The 19574-nt window shown below is 36.6% G+C and overlaps 1 protein-coding gene across 4 annotated transcripts in view; it reads left to right on the plus strand.

Moving 5' to 3' along the window:
* Positions 1 to 15374, plus strand: part of PPP2R5E (protein phosphatase 2 regulatory subunit B'epsilon) — a 73675-nt gene extending 58301 nt beyond the window's left edge. For 3 of the 4 annotated variants that reach the window (XM_079308273.1, XM_079308276.1, XM_079308275.1), the window contains exons 5-14: positions 283 to 375; positions 4379 to 4509; positions 4594 to 4653; positions 5272 to 5380; positions 6345 to 6398; positions 6495 to 6545; positions 7379 to 7498; positions 8578 to 8705; positions 10503 to 10604; positions 13156 to 15374. In XM_079308273.1, the coding sequence (XP_079164399.1) occupies positions 283 to 375; positions 4379 to 4509; positions 4594 to 4653; positions 5272 to 5380; positions 6345 to 6398; positions 6495 to 6545; positions 7379 to 7498; positions 8578 to 8705; positions 10503 to 10604; positions 13156 to 13255 (948 nt within the window). In that variant the 3' untranslated portion in view covers positions 13256 to 15374. The remainder of the gene's footprint in view (positions 1 to 282; positions 376 to 4378; positions 4510 to 4593; positions 4654 to 5271; positions 5381 to 6344; positions 6399 to 6494; positions 6546 to 7378; positions 7499 to 8577; positions 8706 to 10502; positions 10605 to 13155) is intronic. The other variant, XM_079308274.1, reaches the window with a different exon arrangement.
* The last annotated feature ends 4200 nt before the right edge of the window (positions 15375 to 19574 follow it).

Consider the following 19574-nt stretch of genomic DNA (forward strand, 5'->3'; position numbering starts at 1 on the left):
AGATGATAACAAGCATTACAAGATGGCAATGCCTATTCTTGGTGATGAAATGTCTGACTAGAGTTAAATAAGCAAAGGCAGCTTAAAAAGATCATGTAATTAATTGTAACTAAAAGGTGACAGTTTGATAAAGGAGAAAAATATTTTTCTTTTTTAACCCTTTGTGCCAGATCAAAAATAGCATTTAATCTTCTAACAAAATAATTTAGGGAAGTATTAAAAATATGAAGAGTAATCAAGTCATAAACTAAACCTGTATTTTGTTTATTTTTTCTTTTGCAGCTTGTATATGAGTTTTTCATACGATTTTTGGAAAGCCAAGAATTTCAGCCCAGCATTGCCAAAAAGTACATAGATCAGAAATTTGTATTGCAGGTAAGCTGATGTGTTTTCTGTAAGACTTAGTGTTGCTTTTGAAAAAAAAAAAATCCTTTAAAAAGGTTTAGTTTAGAATTTGAAAGTGTAACTTCCTTTGCAACAGAAAAAGGCTAAACCAGCATCTTCAATGAAAGTTTTCAATCTATGGAGGTAGTGGAAAAAGGTGTGTGTGTTTATATGTCAGTCTGTGTTGCTATAGATACATCAAATAGATGGTTTGCATCCAGTTTCAATACCTCAATCAAAATATTTGACTTACTGGTTTTGAGACTGAGCTGAAACAGTAACTGTTGAAAAATGAAAAGTTTGCTACCAAGTAGTCTGAAAATGCTGTTCTCTCTATCTGGAGAGACTCCTTAAACACCAGTTTTAATATGTCTTAGTATTGTTTATTCAAACAGAGGTGGTTAAAGGAAGTTGTTTTCTGGGGTAAGCCAGGACACTCCACAGATACATTTTTTTGACTTCAGATTTGAGAACAGGCCTGTTTTGGGTTTTCTTTTCCCTTGGTGAGTTTTTGTTTAACTGCATAGTCAGAAAGAACTTTGTGCTTGATGCTGTCTGTAACTTGCTTTTAAAATCAGGGGAATTTAGAAAGATTCATATTTAGTTAGAAAAGGGAGTTCCTTGCAGGCTGACACTTGAAAGAAAAACCAAGTAGAGTTGGCAGGAGCTACTCAGCATTTCTGAAGACCTTTCTCTTGCCCCTTAGCACTCATGGAGCTTTGATTTTTCCCTGTACTTTTCAGGCAATAAAAGTTGTGCTTTCACTGTTCATGTGTGTTGTTTGGATGAAGAATACCTGAAAAGTGTAGTGAAAAGAACATTTTCTGTCCTTACATTCAAAGTTTCAAAGAAGGGAATTCAGTTTCCTTCTCTGTATCACAAGACCTTCTTCATCCTATGAAAGCAGTAGGATATACTTACATTTTTATTTTATCCATCTCCTAAACACCAGGAGCATTTTTCATCTGGATCAAACCTCTGGTGGTTTCATTTTTGTTCCTCTCAGAACTGATTTGACAAGGAGGTGCACCAATGTGTTCATCCAGTACCTGCTGGAGATAAAAGAATATGCATGATGAATCACTCCTGACAGGCTTTTCCAGGCTGGTTTTAGTTTGATTAGATAGAGCAGGATTGCATTAGGATGAATGCATGTGCTCTCCTTTGAAATCTAGTAAAAATAAATCTTAGATGCTCCTGTTGTGTGCTGCTGAACTTGGTCATGACTGGCAACATCCCACTCACACCCTTTTAAGACATTCAAAACTGTCAGTTTGGCACAGGAGAATGGGTCTAAACCAAGGATTTGTTTTGGTTTTTTTTTAAATCCTGCTAGTTTTTCTTAAATCTGCTAAATGGAAGAATAGTATCTACTGAAAGAGGGGAATATGAGATTTTAAAACCTATGTATCAAAAATCATGATATGACAAGAGGGCAAAGGAGTTCTAAGAATTCCTGTGCTCTTGCCATGTGGTTTGGTGATGCACATTTATATATTGCTGTGCACAGTGTGTCAATTTAAAATTCACTTTTTTCTATTAAAAAATTATATTCAGCCATACAAATAGAAATAAATAAATATATATAAGCACATAGATATATTTCCATTTGTGTAAATACTTTGTGGTGAGCTATAGGAACTGGGGTGTCCTTCCACTTCCTCTTGTATTTGTTGTGTGTCAGGAGTAACTCCTGAGTATCTGCAACAGAGATCCCTTACACAGGAAAGCAATTTGGGACTTAGGAATATTAAGCATTTCAGTGTCTTGTGATCCTTACAACACAAGTGGGACATTTGGAGTATTTGGAATCAGCTTTTCCTCAAAATTAATTTTTAATTTTTTTAAAATTTTAATGAAGTGTTTCTTGGCAGTAAGGGTCCTGTATGAAAAAAGTATATTAAAAAGTTACAGGTTTTTTAATGGACTTTTTTCAAACTTTTTGCTTGTTTACTTGATTTATGGTTTTTTTTATAAAGTATAGCTGTGTTTCTGGCTTTCAGCTGTATGTTTTAATAAAATACTGTATTTACCAGTGTAGCTGTTCATTTCTAAATCCTGCTTATGTACAGTTTGAAATGGTTGGCAGTGGTTGCTAAGAGACATACTATTCAAATATATCCACAAGTCTCTGTGTTATGTAGGTTGCTATTTTGGAAAATTAATTTCCCCTTTCTGTGTATGTTTAGAATAGTCAACATAAATTATGGAAGTCTTGCAGCTTATCCATAAAAATAAGACTTTATTATTGAAATCTAATAACAAATTGGACATAGAAAGATAATTGTCTTTTTTTTTTTTTTTTTAATGAGAGACTGAGTCTTAGTTTAGCAGTGTTTCCAGAGAGGATCTGCATAAGAGAACTGGAAATATAAATACTTTTCAATCCAGTAAGAAAATGAAAAACATAAGTGCTTCCAGCTGTTTGCTGTCTTAGGCTGAAATGTGCTATTTGGGGAAGGATGAGGTGACTATTTATTTATTTAAATCTAGAACTAATTGAACAAAGCAATGTGTTTATAACCTCTGGAGGGCAGCTGACAAACCTTGTATTTCCCTCATGAAATTCCCACCACAGATTCTTGCTGCAAGGAAAATACAGCAAGGTCTCATTGCAAGCTGCAGAAATGTTCAAAACAATGAGGAGCAATGTTTGTATCAGTCCTAGACCTGGATGTTAGAAAGCAAAATCCCTGACAGCCTAACAACTTCTAATCCTATTTTTTTCTATCTTTTTCCTCCTCCTCAAAGTTGTGTAGCAGTTTAACAGAGATCAAGTGTAGCATACATACACTGACATATCTACTTGTAATAGGTATTTATAATTTATCTGTTTGTGAATCTAAGATAATTTTGTTTCCTGCCACTCTTGTAATGATTTTCTGCCAGCATCTTACCCATTTGCAAGACCTGTTTGACAAACTCTTTATTTCTCTTGCAAGGCAGGTACTGGTTGACAGTTAGTATTTTTTTTTTTCATGCAAGACAGATACTGGTTGCTTATGATTGCTAGAAATTACCTAAAATTCCCTGTTTGTTGCACATTTGTGGCTGTTGGTTGTGCTTTTTTGCTTTTAAGTAAAGTTTGCCTCTGAATTTATTCCAAACATGTACCAGAATAGCCAGAGTTGTGGTGTCACAAAAAAATGAAGAAGGTGACCAAGGGAAAGCTCATACTTTTGTGGAAGAGGATGCAAGGGGAGCAAAACAAAGACCTGCAGTTGATATTCCTGCTGCTCATTTCATGCAGCTTCAGGTGTCAGTGTTTGGGATATATTTTGTGCAATACCAGACACTAAAACACCTTCTCCCTTGACTGAGTCTCACGTAACCATATAGCTGTTTATTTATTTAAGAGCTACTTTGTAAATGTGAGTTTTCTGTTGTTCTTTTTTTTTTTTTTTCTTTGTTCATTGTTTTATTTTGTCTTTTTAATCAACATTGATAATGAAATCACCATTTTGTTCAAAATGAAGGATTAATTCTCTGATGGTTTTGATTTCTGGCAATTGGTGGAGATCCTGTGACAGCAGATCCAGTGCTGGCATGGACTTCCCTGTTGAGACTTTCCACAGCATGAAGGCCACACAGTCACTAGGAAGGCTTAAGGGCTCATCATATAAATTACAAGCAATTAGAAAAATGTGACCTTGACACAATGTTGTGAGAACAAAGTATTAGATCAAATGAGGATCTTCTGGTTCTGCAGAGTCAGGGAATGGTAGATGGTAAAAGTCAAACTGTCTTATCATATTTATTTTTGGGAAGAAGGAAGGCAGCATTTTGGAGCTAGTTGATCACAAATTTATTATTTTGTGATGTTGTGTAGAGTTTCCAGAATATTTCTTTAATACTGGGGATCTACTCCTTGGGTACCATGGACATCACATTCTTTCACTCATGTTATTTTCATGAATTCAGTTTCATACAGAAATCTGTGTGTCCTACTTGTCAAATGTCTCCAGTTTCAGTTCTCTTTTTCCTTTAAACACAGCTGTTGGAGCTGTTTGACAGCGAAGACCCTCGAGAACGAGACTACCTAAAAACAGTCTTGCACAGAATTTATGGCAAGTTCCTGGGTCTTAGAGCATTTATCCGAAAACAGATTAATAATATTTTTCTACGGTAAGTTGTGGAAGAAGGTGTTTTTAGCTTATGAACACTTTAGGAAACTGATACATCACTTACATTTCACTTTTCTTTTTTTAGATTTGTTTATGAAACGGAACACTTCAATGGCGTAGCTGAACTGTTGGAAATTTTAGGAAGGTAAATAAGTCTTTATTTATTATCTAACTCAGACTTGCCTTGTGGACACGTCAGGATAGTGTCAGATTCGGAAAAAGTCTTATGATAATCCCTGATTCTGACAACAGATGTGTGCACATGCTCATCTTTAAGCCCATGTGCAAATCTCTGTCACATCTTTGCCAAGAATATATAACTACATGAAAGTTAGAGCCAAAGTGTTGGATTGATTTTATGTGTATGAGTGCATTAAATACTCCTTACATGCTGGAGGATTATTTTACTCTGAGCACACTTAGCAGAGTGAATGTTTTGAGTGAATCTAATTTTGGTAGGTTAATTACTTGAGACCACCTTGCTTACATGAATTTACAGACCACATAGGCAAGTTCTTATCTGTTTGGCAGCAGGTTTGTGCAGCTGTTTTTGTGATTATTCCTAATGGGAGCTGGGTTGCTACCTAGATATGTAGTGTCCTGCTAATATAAAGCAGGACCAAAGTCAGCACCTGTTTACAAGTGCTATTTGTAAACAGGTGCTGACTGCTAAATGTATTTTAATCTAGAAAGTGCTTGTTCAGACCTCAGTATTGCTGTCTGTGATGATGACACTAACAAATATTTCTTTTCTAATTTCCAGTATTATCAATGGTTTTGCTTTACCTCTCAAGGCAGAGCATAAACAGTTTCTGGTGAAGGTGCTGATCCCTTTACACACTGTCAGGAGTTTATCACTCTTCCATGCACAGGTAGAAATTATGAAAATATTTTCTGTTCAGTACGAATTATATGCATATTTTTTAAGGTTGCTTTTTAAAATTAATTATGTGCACATGTAAAGGGGGGAAAAATTCTAAATGTGGAAAAAATACAATAGATTTTTTCAAAATTAATTCAGTATCCTTTGTATGACAAATATCTAACTTCTGATTAGATCATTAAAAGCATAACATACATCTGTAATATTTTGGAGATCTTATTTAGTACTTGAGCTCTCTCTCTAGGTTTTCCTCTCTGCTCTTCTCCCATTCTCATAAGTTTGCCTTTCCCATTTTCTCTCCCAAGAGGATGTTTGGGTTTCCTTAGTCTTGTGCTGTCAGGGCTCTTCTTCACCCTGGCAACCTTCTGAATACCAATATCCACATTTTTTCATTTCATATTCTCCCTCACAGATTCCTTAATACTGCATTTAAGCTCTCATACATCTTTTTATACCTCCAGCTTACATGATGTAATTTTCCCTCTGATAACTACCTGTTGCCTTTCTCTCTGATTTTCAGATAGTGCAGTATTTCTTATGGTGGTAAAGCTCTGCTTTCTAAGTATGTTATTCCAGGTTTTAGCTGTGTCGACTCATCCTGCAAGAATTCTCACAACTCTATAAAATTAGTAAAAAGATGCAGTTTAAGAGAGCAGAAGCTTCAAATCATTGCTTGTGTGACTGTATTTAGAATTCCAAGTTGTTCTGATTTTTATTTTATATGCTACTTTGTCACTCTAATTGTTCTTGTAAATTGTCCTCGTTTCTTATAAACTGAACTTTGAATGGATTTGCACAGTGCAAACTGTGCATCTCAGTCTAAATTTGGATGTAGTTTGAGACAGCTGAATAGCATATTGCCTTAAATGTCTCTTTTTAAAAAAGTTGGGGTTTTGTGGTTTCTTTGTAGAAATGTTCTAACTTTGTTTTTGTAAATTCTTACCTCTTCACAGCTGGCGTATTGCATAGTACAGTTTCTGGAGAAAGACCCCTCACTCACAGAACCAGTAAATATTTCTTTCATATTTCTTTTTTAAACTCTGACTAGCTTAACCTGTGGAGAGAGAACTAAAAAATCTAATTTCTTTTTCCTTCTAATTTAGGTCATTAGAGGTTTAATGAAATTCTGGCCAAAAACCTGCAGTCAGAAAGAGGTAAGTGATATGCTAGTATTGCAAAAACCAAAAAACAAACAAACAAAAAAAAGTTGTTATGCTCTAAAACATAGTAAGCAGGGAATTTTGAAATAATTCATGGTTGCTAACACCAAGATTCACCATAGCATGAGCTGTTTCTTGTAGATGATTTTTCAGTACTGTAATTCTAGTTTTTTGAGCAGTTTTGACTGTGAAAAGTTTGATAACTGTGGTTTCTATTCACAAAATAAGTCCTGGTACTTCTGCAGAGAATTTTTTAGAAAGGAGAAAATAAACATAGTTGAGGATGGGTTGGAAAACTCAAACTTGGAATTGTTTATATGTGAGGGCAGTATTTTTCCAATGAGGATGAAAGATACTTTATGTGGTGTTTACCTACTAAACATCTAAAAGATGCAGTTAAGCATGTGCATTTTTGTTTCATATGCAAATCAGAGTTTCCCTAGTGAGGTTTTGTGAAACAGCAAAACTGTTAGCTTGAATATTGTTTTCCAAAATGAAGTTCTCCTTAGTTGTGAAGTTTAAGCCTTGGTTGTTCAGATCTTTTTTTGGGACAAGGTATTCAGCATGGATATATGTACTGGTGCAATTCTGAATTTCATTCAAAATACTTGAAATGCAGCACTTGAAGGAGAAACTTGTTCTTGCTTTAAGGGACTGAGTCCAAAAGCTGCCAACATAGAACTGATTACATTTTTTTGAGAGAGGGTCTCACTGAGCTAGTGAGTTTCCTTTTCTTCCTGAAGCAGTAGAATTTGAAGGTTACCAGCATTCTGCAGAACAAGATGATTTGGAGGTTTTATATTCATTGCCTTCTTTTTTGTCTTTAGGTTATGTTCCTAGGAGAGCTTGAGGAAATCTTGGATGTCATTGAACCATCACAATTTGTCAAAATCCAGGAACCCTTGTTTAAACAAATTGCCAAGTGTGTCTCTAGCCCTCATTTTCAGGTCAGTGGTAGAGGTTATTGTTTGTATAGGAATGCATAAACTCCCCCCAGATGTAAATATTATTTTATGTTATGTTTTTAAATACTTGTCTTCTGTGGAAGAGGGTATGTTGGGTGGAAGGTTAGATCTGAGCTCCATGAATAACTAGTTAGAGTTGTTTGGGGTTACAGCACAGAACTTGTTCTTCTGAGCCCTTCACAAATCCTTACCTGTGTCCAAGCAGACTTTGATCCCTTCTCACTGTTGGTAATAGGTGCTGGCCCTGTAGCTCAGGGAGGATGGATTTGCTCCCTGGTTTTGGTGCCAGGTTGTGCAGCTCTTGTTTTCTGACTTGCTTCCTTCTAACCATGTAACCATGTGTCTGCTTAGAGGTGACACAAACTGTAGCCCATTTTAATCACATTGTATAATGGGAGGAAAGGTATGAATGGGATGTTAATGGATATGTGAAGAGGATATAGAGTTCATGGCCTGTAGTGTCTCCATATTAAGCCTGGTGATCTGTTCTGGCACAAAGACAGATGGGACTTTTCAGTTCTTCATTGGACTACATCTTTTTTTAAATCATAATTCAGATCAGCATCCTCCTTCCTAACCCCCAGCTCCTCCCCAGGGTAATTACTGTCCTTGGTACCTTCCCCACTCTTAAGATTTCTCCTCTCTTACCCAGCCCAGCTCCTGGGTCTTTCCCTGTCTCCTTCCTCTGGTATCCCAACATTGCTGGGTTTTTTCCAACTGTACTCTTCCTTCTTTTGAGGGAATGGATGATGAAAAATCTCTCTGCTCTTGCTTCCCCTCCTCAACTGCAGCACTGATGCTGTGTCTGCATCCAGTCTTCAGTGAGCAATAACACATTGCTCAGGAAATAGAGAGAGTGGGTGCTGTGGGATCAGAGCTACAGGATAGAAATTTAATTCCATTAATGCATATTATGCTACTGATTAGAATTTAATTCCAAAACTAATGACTCCTGTTATTTCGTCTTTGTGGAGTTTCTCTGTGATTTGTTTTTCCTTCAGGAAATAACAAACTTGCAGGTCTCTGAATTCCTGTTAATGTTTTATTTCTTTGACTCTAAGGTGGCTGAAAGAGCACTGTATTATTGGAATAATGAATACATCATGAGTTTGATAGAGGAGAACTCAAACGTTATACTTCCCATCATGTTTTCCAGCCTTTACAGGATTTCTAAAGAGCACTGGAATCCGTAAGTTTGTGCATTTACACTCTCTCTTACCATTTGACATCCCACTGATAAAATCAGGGAATGTCTGCTGAAGAACATGTGAATGGGAGAGATGCAGACTCAAAGCTGCTCTGAGCAAGTGCAGCTCTGTTAATGCCAGTGTATATTAGTCTGCACTTGAGCTTGTCTCAGTGTTTTTAATTAACTGGTATGTGTACAAAAATCACTACTTTGTGGGATAAAAATAGGCCTTCTCACAAGTTGGAAAAGAGAAGAAATTAAATGTTACATTGTTATTGAAGGAAAAATGTTGCTCATCAAGTGTTTCTCCTACGCAGTTTTTTTTTATAAACGGGTTGGCTCTTAAGCCTGATTGTAAATTGTCTAGAAGAGTATCACTTGGCATTAATAAAGCTTTGTGGCTGCATCACCAGCTGATACCTCTGGGAGACTTTTGGTGTTGGCATTTTTTTAAACACCCATTAAACATGCATACAGAAAATTCTTAGGTTAAGTTGTTTTTTCTAAATTTATTTAAATGCAGCTGTTCTCTGTGACAATAATTGAGCAGTTGCTTTATAGTGCTATCATGATAATTAGGCAATTTCATTTTAAACTGAATTACCTAGTAAAAGTAATTTAGTGAAAATTTTTTTTACAGTTAGATGACATACCTCCTATATTTTAGTTGGAAAATTTTTCTAAGTCAAGATGAATAGCATTTAGTAAACTCATTATTTGTAATGAGCTGTGTAATGTTCAGGTCCCAGTTGCTTTGAGACATTACTGAAAAATGTTTCATCTTTTCAAACACTGGTCTTTTTGTTCTGTATACCTAGTCAAACTCTCAAGTTTGTGTGCTTACATGACAAATCTAATGCTGCTGGAAAGCCTCTGTAAATTAACACTGGTCACAAAAGGACACTTTCCATGGCACAGTGCTCCATTACCAGTCTCCAGCCTTTTATATCATGCCTCTGGTCATGAGAATATTCCAGTATCCCAGTTCAGAGTTTTCATACCCATAGAAATTTTGTTACACAAGCCAGGTAAAGACACATCTAAAACAAAGGAGATATTTAAAGAATTTTTATATTTATAAGAAAATTTTTCATGTAGGCAACAAAAATGGAAGTTTATTTAAAGAGATGAGAGAGCCAGGGGTGCGTGGGAAATGGCACATAGCTTGTGTGCTGTAAGGATTAGCTCCAAAGGTTCCTGGCACTTGTACTGTTGATTCACTGCCTCCTGGCTGAGGAGCTGCTTCTTCAGCAGCCCTGGGTCTGAATAGGACAGCCAGAGTAGTGGATCAGGAACTGTGAAAGGGAGAATGAATATGAACTGTATGAGCACAAGGAAATCAGTCTTGCAATACAGCTTTGTATTTTGCATAGATGCACTGAATATTCAGCTTCATAGAAGAGTCATAAGGAAATATGAATCACTTTCATTTAGTGTTTGAATTCTATTCCTTCTGCCAGCAATGATGATTTGAATCTCTGAAGCTGCATTCAGAATTGCTCCACAGCATGAGGGAAGAGACTGTAGTTATGTGTAATAGCTTTCTGTTGTTGCCTTTTACCCTGGAGTTTTGGCCTGCTCCCTTTCAGTAGTCAGTAGGGACATGAAAGCTGATTCTCACCTTTAAGTATGTTAATCAAAAGTAGTTTCACTGAAATCCAAGAATTTACATAACCATACTTGAAGGAACAGAATTGGTCACAGAAAGGCTGGGAAGGGAAGACACTTTTTATTTCACGTTTGATTTCACCTGAAACTAATGGATTCCTTTCTCTCTTCTTTTTCCATGTTTCACAGGGCTATTGTGGCTTTAGTCTACAATGTGTTGAAGGCATTTATGGAGATGAACAGCACCATGTTTGACGAGCTGACAGCCACTTACAAGTCAGATCGTCAGCGGTAACTTTTAAAGCTTTTTTTTGTCAGCTGTGCACACTGCCTGCAGTTTAGTTCTCCCCTTAGACTCAGGTGCAATTGCAGAATCTCAGACAAAACAGACACTGCCCCATTTTTGCCTTTGCCTGCTTGTTAGGCTTGTCATTGCAGGATGTGAGATGGTGTGCAGGTTGTTCTTTAGCCTTTATTAAATACAGTATCCATTGCATCCATCGGGAATCCACATTCCTCCTGCAATTCCCTTTTGACTCCACATTCCAAAACACTTAAGTGTATCAAGATCTTCAATAATAAAAGGAAGACAAGGGTTTAAAGGTAATGCTTTGCTTAAAGATTTTGGGAAAAAAAAAGTTACACTTAGGTTTGGAAAGAGAGGTGAGGAAAAGCCCAAAGATTTGATTGTTCAAACTGCTGTTTGTAGGTTGGATGTGGTCTTTAAGCAGAGACATCTCTCAGACTTTTTATTTCTTATTCAGTGGTCCTGCTGTATCTGTCATATATATAAAATTATGGATATATATTTTTTATTTATATATATATCTCCATTAAATACAACACTCACTGAGACATTACTTCAACTCCAGGGCTTCTTGTCTCTTCCCCTATTTTCCCTAATCTTTATTTCTCCATTACACTGCAGCATCTTTTTGTAAAGTTTCAACTTATGCAAGGATTAGGTGAACAAAGGAGCAAATTTCAGGAACTTTGAACAGTTCCTGAAACATCATTTAAATCATATCTGGCTGCAACTCAGGGTTCCCCCAAGCAATGCAAAGGGCACTGCATATCAACAGAGGTTTTTTTAGGGCAGTCCAACCTTGAAAGTCTTTTGGCTGTTGTAGTTTTTTTTTACTTATGTGACTGGAGTTATACTGACCTTTCATTCCACTTTGTTGCACAGCCCAAAAAATCTGCACATAACAGGCTAGTTCACTAATATGGTATTTTACTTTTAGAGACTTGTTCAGAGATACATTTAAACTAAGAAGCCAGATGATTCTTGATATGTATTGATAAATAAGTGCCAATCTCGTGGTGCAGTTGAGACAAACTGTGTGGTTTCTTAGAAAAAAGGCAGAGAGTTTTAGGACTGATCATCTAATCCAGTTATTCACTGAGGCAGCTTGGTGACCTGAATCAATTTGTGGTTGCACTTTGCCACTTAGGATGAGAAATTCTGCTCTGCACAGGACCAGACACTGCAGTGGTGTGTCCCATGTCTGGATAATGGGGAAGGTTTAGTGACTGAACTGCACAGAGAATTTCTTTTGCACCTGCTGACACTCTATTTCTTACCAAGGCTGGTGCTAACCATTTCACCATTTTTATTTACTTCTAATAAGTTTAAAATCTGTATGTATAAACAGGAGATCTATCTTAAAGTTTTCAGAAAATCTTTAGCATCTTAATAAAACCTCATTTCAAAAGGGTAGCTTAGATACCACTTAAAGCTTGAAGAGAAGTACATTCAATATTAATGACTAGGATAGGTCAAATAGGTAAGTTGGATGAAGTGATCATCCTCTAATAGACCTTTAGGTAAGCAGGCATGCATTTTCTAATGATTAGAAGATAAATATTGGTAAGTAGCTTGAAAATGTAAGGCTATTTCACTTATTCTTATGTTTAATTTTAAATACTTTCTAGTAACAATAGGCTCTTTTTTTATTTATTTACTGTTTTGTAGGGATTTATCTGAAAGTAGCTTGTATTTTTTCATATGTTTAAAATCCTCTTGGGAAATCAAAATTGCAAACAAATGAGACAGATGTTGGTATGTTGACTGAATCAAAGTGTGTAGGAATGTTTCTAATCCCTTAAAATACTTCTCATGACTTCTGTAATGTGACTGGCAGAGAATCTATGTATCTGTCATTGTTAGATTTTCATTTCATCTAAACCTACAAGGTGATGTCATAGAACTTGAAAGTATTTTGTGCCTTGCAGTCTCAGGGAAATTTATTCACAGTGAGCTGTGGCAGAGACAGGAAATTTAGAAAGCAAACAATGCAGGTAAAGTAAATGTTAGGTTTGCTGTTTAATTTTCTCAAATCAGCCACTGAAGTCTGTTGTTAAAGCAAATGCTGCATAGATCTTGCAGGAATTTGATGTGGAAAAAAAAGTAACTCACTGAACAAAAGGCACATCTTGTAGGTTGAACTAAATAAGTGAACATAAAAATAATTTCATAACTTAGTCCAAACTGTTAATTTTTATAATTTTGACAGATCTGTAGTAAAAGTCCACTGCATTTTTTAATTCCTCAATGCAAGTTAGTGTCTATGAACACTGTCACTTTGCTCAGCTTATATTTTTATGCTCTTCTCATACTGATTTGTTTAGATATGTTTATGTAGGTAACAAAAAGGCAAAAAAAAGAGAAAATATTAAAAAATATGAGAAAATATTAAAAAATATGAAATACATATATGAGGAAATTACCGTTGTATTCAAGAAAATTAGTGGAGCTATTTAATGTCAACTACATATTTTTTAACATAAATATTATACAATCTTCTCTCCTGCTAACTCTTTGTTTTATTTCATCTGTCAGTGAGAAGAAGAAAGAGAAAGAGCGTGAAGAACTGTGGAAAAAACTGGAGGATTTGGAATTAAAGAGAGGTCTTAGACGTGATGGAATAATTCCAACTTAACAAAAAAACAAAACAGCATTATTAACCTGTGGAGTCACACATTTATGTAGTAGAAGATGGAGCAACAGTTTTCTGTATTGTGCAACTTTACAGTAGATTTCACATTTGTTTCATTATTACAACAGCACTGTATATACCTGTCTCTAAGTAAAGGAAAAAAATAAGGACTTTAATCCAAAGTTTGGACAACAGATGGACTTCTCAGAACTTTGCAAACATAATCATTGTTTTAACCCTTCTTTAAAACCAGTCTTCAAAGATCTGTTGATGAAAATTGCAATGTCAGATTCCATTGTCAGGACCTGTTCCTTATTTATCGTTAGCAGAGAGTATAATACAACTTTCAAATGTGAACAATCTTAAAATTTAGCTTGTCTTTCTGCTAAACTGTTATGTGTATTTATAGTAAAAGAGAAAAAAGACTGTCATTTCCTTATGAGTTTGTGTAACATCCTCCTTCTCTGGATAACTTTACTGTAATTTGACTTTTTTTTCCTTTTGCATATCTTCATAAGTTGAATGTCCATTCAGATCAGGGCCATGAAAAACATTGGTCCTGAATAAAAGTTTTGTTTACTGGTGTGAGCATTTTTTAGTACCAGGCTGTCTCTGGTGCTTCCTTAATTTGAACATTAGGAATTAAAAAACAAGTAGGTGATAAACATAGTAGGAAAAGGAGCTTTGGATTCGTGCACCTATTTATTGCAAATCCAAATTTGTGTCCACAATCCTTGGAAAAAGAAAAGGGCAGTGGTAACACCCTGGACTTCAATACCTAACCAGTATTAGTGATGCAGCATTGGACACACGTACCAGAGCTGGTTTAGAAACACCAATTGCTAAATTATTACAGTATGTTCTTATTGGACCATTCAGAAAGAATAAAGACACATGCTAAACAACACAGGCATGAAATTGGTCTCTTTGGGTCATGGATTTAATTGGAAATTGAGTCAAGATAGCAGTTTGGACAGTTTGGAGTTGTTGCCTTACTTTTTAATATGTATTTATAAAGTGTTCCAGCAAAAGAGGATGTAGCCTCTAAGAAACATACTCTAGTGTTTTTGTGGTTCTAGTACTATTACTCATCACAGTACCAGCCCTATGGTCTTAGCTGGAAAGGATTCTGGATAATACACTTCTGCATTCTCATCTGGATGCTCATTCCTAACTACTGTATTTGTTACCAAAAGTGGTTCTACAAATGCTACTGAGAAAAAAAAAAAAAAGATTCTGGAAATCCTAATGTTCTGAGTATTAATAATAAAGTTTAAAATGCTTTTATATCAAAGGTGCATTGTGACCAAATTGTTTAAAACAAAAGAGGAAAAAAATACAAAAAACAAAGAAGAGGGCTGTATTATAAATATACATTATTGGCTATCTGCTTTGTATTTGAAAGTGGAATCTTACATCTTTGGTAGGTAAAATGCTGATAAGACTTCTGTACAGTATATATTTAGCTAATGCAGTTGCATTATTCTATACCGGAAGGTATGTGTTTCAGGATTTTTCTCCAGGATGCTTTTGAACTATTATAGACATATGACAACAGTGAATTGATAATCCTAAACCATCAATCCAGCAGTATTTACAGTATAAAAATGAATTGGTGTTCATGAGTCTTTGTGATAGTTGCAAACATGAATTTATGACCTGTTGCCATTGATAGAAATACAGTATAAATACAAGCTTGTATATTTTTCTTCCTACCATTTAAATATACAGTAGAATTTGAAGTTTTCTTGTTTTCAGGCACGGAAAAAAGGTAAAAAAGAATTCCCTCCTAGACTACTGACTGTTTCAGGATTATCAGGTCACAGTTTGTACTCCTGGGTCTGCACACACAATTGTTGTAAACTCAAGGTTTTGTAAGAACTTGACACTGTTAATTCTGGAAAAAAAAAAAAAAAAAAAAGTGGAACTAGTCATATGCAACACCAAACACAACATGATTTTATGGGATTATTATGAGCTTCTTTTAAGAACATTGACTGGGACGCAATGTAAATTAGGCAGTTACTGTCATAGTTGAAACATTTTATTTTAAAGTGCTGAAGCAAAGGTGCAAGCTGAAATACTGAAGATTAAATAAATTTATAACAAATCATGTCCCTTAGCCCGTTGATTTTGACAGTCTTTTATTTCTATTACCAAAAGAAAAATACCAAACTTTCTAGTGTGATTTCTGTGTGAAATGTTCTTTCACAGTATGAGAGGGTGGACTCAAACTCATGCTCAAAGACTATGTTCCATTGTGAAAAACTGAGAAAGAATGGAGGAATAAAACTTCATGTTTTTCACCTGGTGGAGTAAAACACAACAATGTGAAATTAGAAAAAGCACCTTGTCCTGTACTTAGAGTTTAGGTGAGTGTTGTTTGTTCATATCTATTTTTGGTTTTGCCATGTCATTCTGCTATTGACCGTACAAAACTGAGGAGAACCTGGTGGGTTGCAATATTTCGTGGCCTCTGCCACGGGGACAGCGGGGAGTGTCTGACGTTTATAGATGATTTATCACTTCTGAGAAGGAATGTTCCTTTAAGGAGAAGATGATGTGCTGTTGTTGTGAAGTCACTTGACTCTAAAGGCTGGGTGATGCACCTGAAGAGGCACCTGCTGCCAGGATCCCGCCAGTGCCGCAGTCCCAGCGCTGCCCCACGGGGCTCCCACTGCTGGAGCTGCAGGAGGAGGAGGAAGACAAGGCAGCCCGAGGGCACAAGTGTGATCAGTGCATCAGAAATTGCACTTCTGTTTGCTTCTCGAGTCCCACAAACCACCTTTGTTTGTGTCCATGTTGTTGACTGCTCGTCCGGCAGGCGTGGGGATGGTCCTGCGTGTCCTGGGCCACATTGGTCTGGGGGGAAGGGTTGGGCACTGTCTGCTCACAGGAAGGAGCTGCGAGGGCATTGGGTCATGGGGATGTAACAACTGTACAAGTAAAGTTCCTCTCATACACTCTGAATGGACCACACGTTGCTTTCTTCATCTTGCACGTCTCCCTTGCTGTTTTCCTTTCGTTGCTTTCAAGTGTTTTTTGTCTCTCTTCCAAAGGTTGGAATGCTTTAAATAAAAGTATTCTAATGCCATTGGAGCAGTTGCTAGCAGGGTTACAGTGAATTTAATCTTGGTTTTGTTAGCATAAGTAAAAGGATTTAATTTATTTTTTTGTCTGTTCTCATATATGGAAAAATTGAGAGTGTTGGAGCCAAGAATTGCTCTGCTAAGAAATGCAGCAGCTGTACTTGCACTGTATGTGCATAAGTACAGCCTTAGGCTCTCTCACTTGATGGAAAAGAAAATATATTAGGGGCTCTAAAATGCTCTTCATTGTTTTGTGAGGAGTAGGAAAGATGAGATTCTTCTTCCCCCAAGTAAAACTCTCATAACTTCCTCTTAGTTCTATCCTTAAAAACAAAGATGCCGTTTTTCCTTAATTGTGTGACACCACTATCCCAAAGCAGTTGCCCTTAAAGAAGACAAAGGTGATGATGCTCAAGGTTGAAGAATGTTTTTATTTACTCGTAGCTTTTCAAATTTGGCTCATGTGCTTCCCTTAGCAGCTCTGGAGTGAGCCATGAGTTAGTTTTTCCTAGCTGGTGTGTGCAGCAGATTTTATGTAGCCCAATTTTCCATTTTGAACTCGATGAAACAGCATCTTGAGACAGAATGGAACTACTTTTGGTTGAAAATTTTTATCCAAGTGTTGCTTCCCATCCACAGAAGCGTATGCTTTTTATCACAACCTCTCTAAGAGTTTTTGTTACTTGGATCACCTGCTGTAAATATGTTGTATTCATAACCTCATGGAGCCATGAGGAGTTTTCAAATATAAATAGTACTGATACATTTCTTGTTGTTGTCCTATTTTTGATTGTAGTATAGCGAATGACCTGTCACACTTTTTGTTTCAAGGTTAGCATTAGATTCATAGATCTTAATATTTTAGCATTTCATTGTTTAAGCAGGAGAGGGCAGCAAAAGTTCATTTTTCCCCATAGGAATGCTCTGGTCCCATTACTGTTTTTAAACTTAGGTGCATCTAACTATCTGTGGGTAGGGGGGAAAAACGAAACTTTTTTATATATATTAAAAGGTGCATATGAAAATATATAGACTGGTCCAACCAGACTGTGAAAATGTCTTCTACTCTACATCCAAGTAATAATAAAAGTATCTTCCACCTCTGGATAAAGTACAAGCAGGTCTTAAACTCTTGGATTCAAATGTCATTCTTTGGAAAGTTTACTTTCTTAAAAATGGTATCAAAAAAACTCAAACTCAATGGTGCTCCCAGCCATAAATGTGTTATTTTCCTCTTTTGCACATGCTCAAGAGGCTCTGTACTGTGGGTGCATCTAAATAAAGAAGCAATGAAGTGTTTTCCAGGTGCTTGGCTTTTTTTTCCACCTCCTCCCATCTAAACTTCATAAACCTTTTCAGCAGTGAACTTGAAGCATCCGCATGTATCAAATGTAAGGACTCTTGTCCCGAGAAAAAAACCCAAAAAACAAAGCAATGAGGTGGTATTTTAAGTTTCAGTCAGAATTGGCATAGTAAACACTTGTTTTTCATTAAGTTAATTTTTTTCAGAGGTCCTCTGGTGATGGTGAGTATCCTTGTTCCCCCTGTGAGGGAGGTCAGGATCAGTGGGTGCAGGAAAGAGGCATTAAAGCCACACAGTGTTCTTTGGGAACCCTCTGAGCCTGACACTTTGCAGCTGGTGAAGGAATTTGTTCCTTTATGGCAGAGTTCTCGTGTTTCAGTCCTCCTGCTGTTCTGCCTTGCAGGTTAGAGGTGAAGGGAAACGCTGGAGATGGTCACATAATGTGGGAAATCCTTCTGGAGAGAGCCATGGATGGAGCCTGGAAAGGGGCACTGCAGGTGAAGGGCTTTAGCAGCAGTGTAGGAGAGCTGCTGGTTCAATAAAATGAGAATATATTTATTAGACATTTGATTTTTTTAAATACCACGTTTTTACACAATTTGTTCCAATACTCTAATCCTTAATTCTTTCAATTTTTTTCCTCAACTTATTTTTAATCAGTTGGATCTTGCCTGTCTTTGTTAGAAGAGCTCATTATCACAAATCTCTTTAAATACTTGTAAGACAATATTCAGATCACTTAACAACTTAATGTCTCTTTACTTCTTTATTGCATAGCAAGTATTTTCTGAAGAAGTTTAAAAAAAAAAAAAAGAGAGAGAACATGCAGTAAGTTGGCCTCCAGGGTAGGATTTGTCTTCTTTACTTGCAAGTTAGAAATCAACCTTTGCAGGATTGGAATTAAAAACTTAACTTAGTTTCTACTTTCAGTAATGGTAATTGCTTTGCTAATTTTTCATCTTCATCCTTCCTTCTCAGGAACATTTTGGTTTCTTCTTCAGCAGCCGAATATCTGGTTTGTCTTGCATTAAGTTTTGACCTCAGATCACAAGTGTGTTTGTAGCCTGTGAAAGTATTATTGTGTGCAGCTAAAGGCTGCATTAATTACTGCCTCAGTGTACTGTGAAGGAGTAGCTTGGGAGTTAAACTGGACACTGATACAAGGTCTCAAATTATGATTGTGGTTTTAAAGATTAAACACTGGATCTGAAGCTGAAGCAAATATCCTGAATTTGTTAGTGAATGCCTTGAAAGCAAGTGTACTAACCCACTGTGAGCAGTGACCACAGGCTATTCTGGGAGTTTCTATGACATGAAAAATGATCATACAGAAACTTCATCTTGCACTATTTTTGTGTTTGGTTGGTTTTGTTTTCCCCCATCTTGTCTATTCCATATTATTCCCCCTTGAAGTCACTGAAGGTGTGAGAAGTTGGGGGTGACTTGGGAAGGATGCAAAGTTTGAGAAGCATTTAAAGAAATGTCTGGTTTTTATACAGTGGTTCATACTTGGTCACACACTTGAAAGTGTCTGGGAATTTGGCATTGTCCCTGGATCTGGGATGCACTTTCAAACAGAGAATGACCACCTGAATCTTGTCAAAATTCTTACTTTGCAATCTTTTCCTTGTGTAAGAAGCTCTGCACTCCCCTGACAGAGGAAGGAGTGACCCAGCAGTGAATATTCCTGGAGCCCCAGGCACAGCAGGAGCAGCTGGGGCAGAAGGGCTCTGGCAGCCAGGAAGGACAGACCTTGTGTTTGCCCAAGGATTTGTGCAGCCATCCAGCAGTAAAGGCAGAGGTTACCTGCAAAGCTTTTGTGAACTGAGCAGGCTTGGGTCAGGTTTGAATCTTTGCCTTTTGAACCTTCAGCACACCTGGTTGAACTGTGGGAGTAAACTGGACAAATGATCCAGCTCAGTTATAGGTT

This window comes from Erithacus rubecula (assembly GCF_903797595.1).
Source record: "Erithacus rubecula genome assembly, chromosome: 6".
Classification (NCBI taxonomy): Eukaryota; Metazoa; Chordata; class Aves; order Passeriformes; family Muscicapidae; genus Erithacus; species Erithacus rubecula.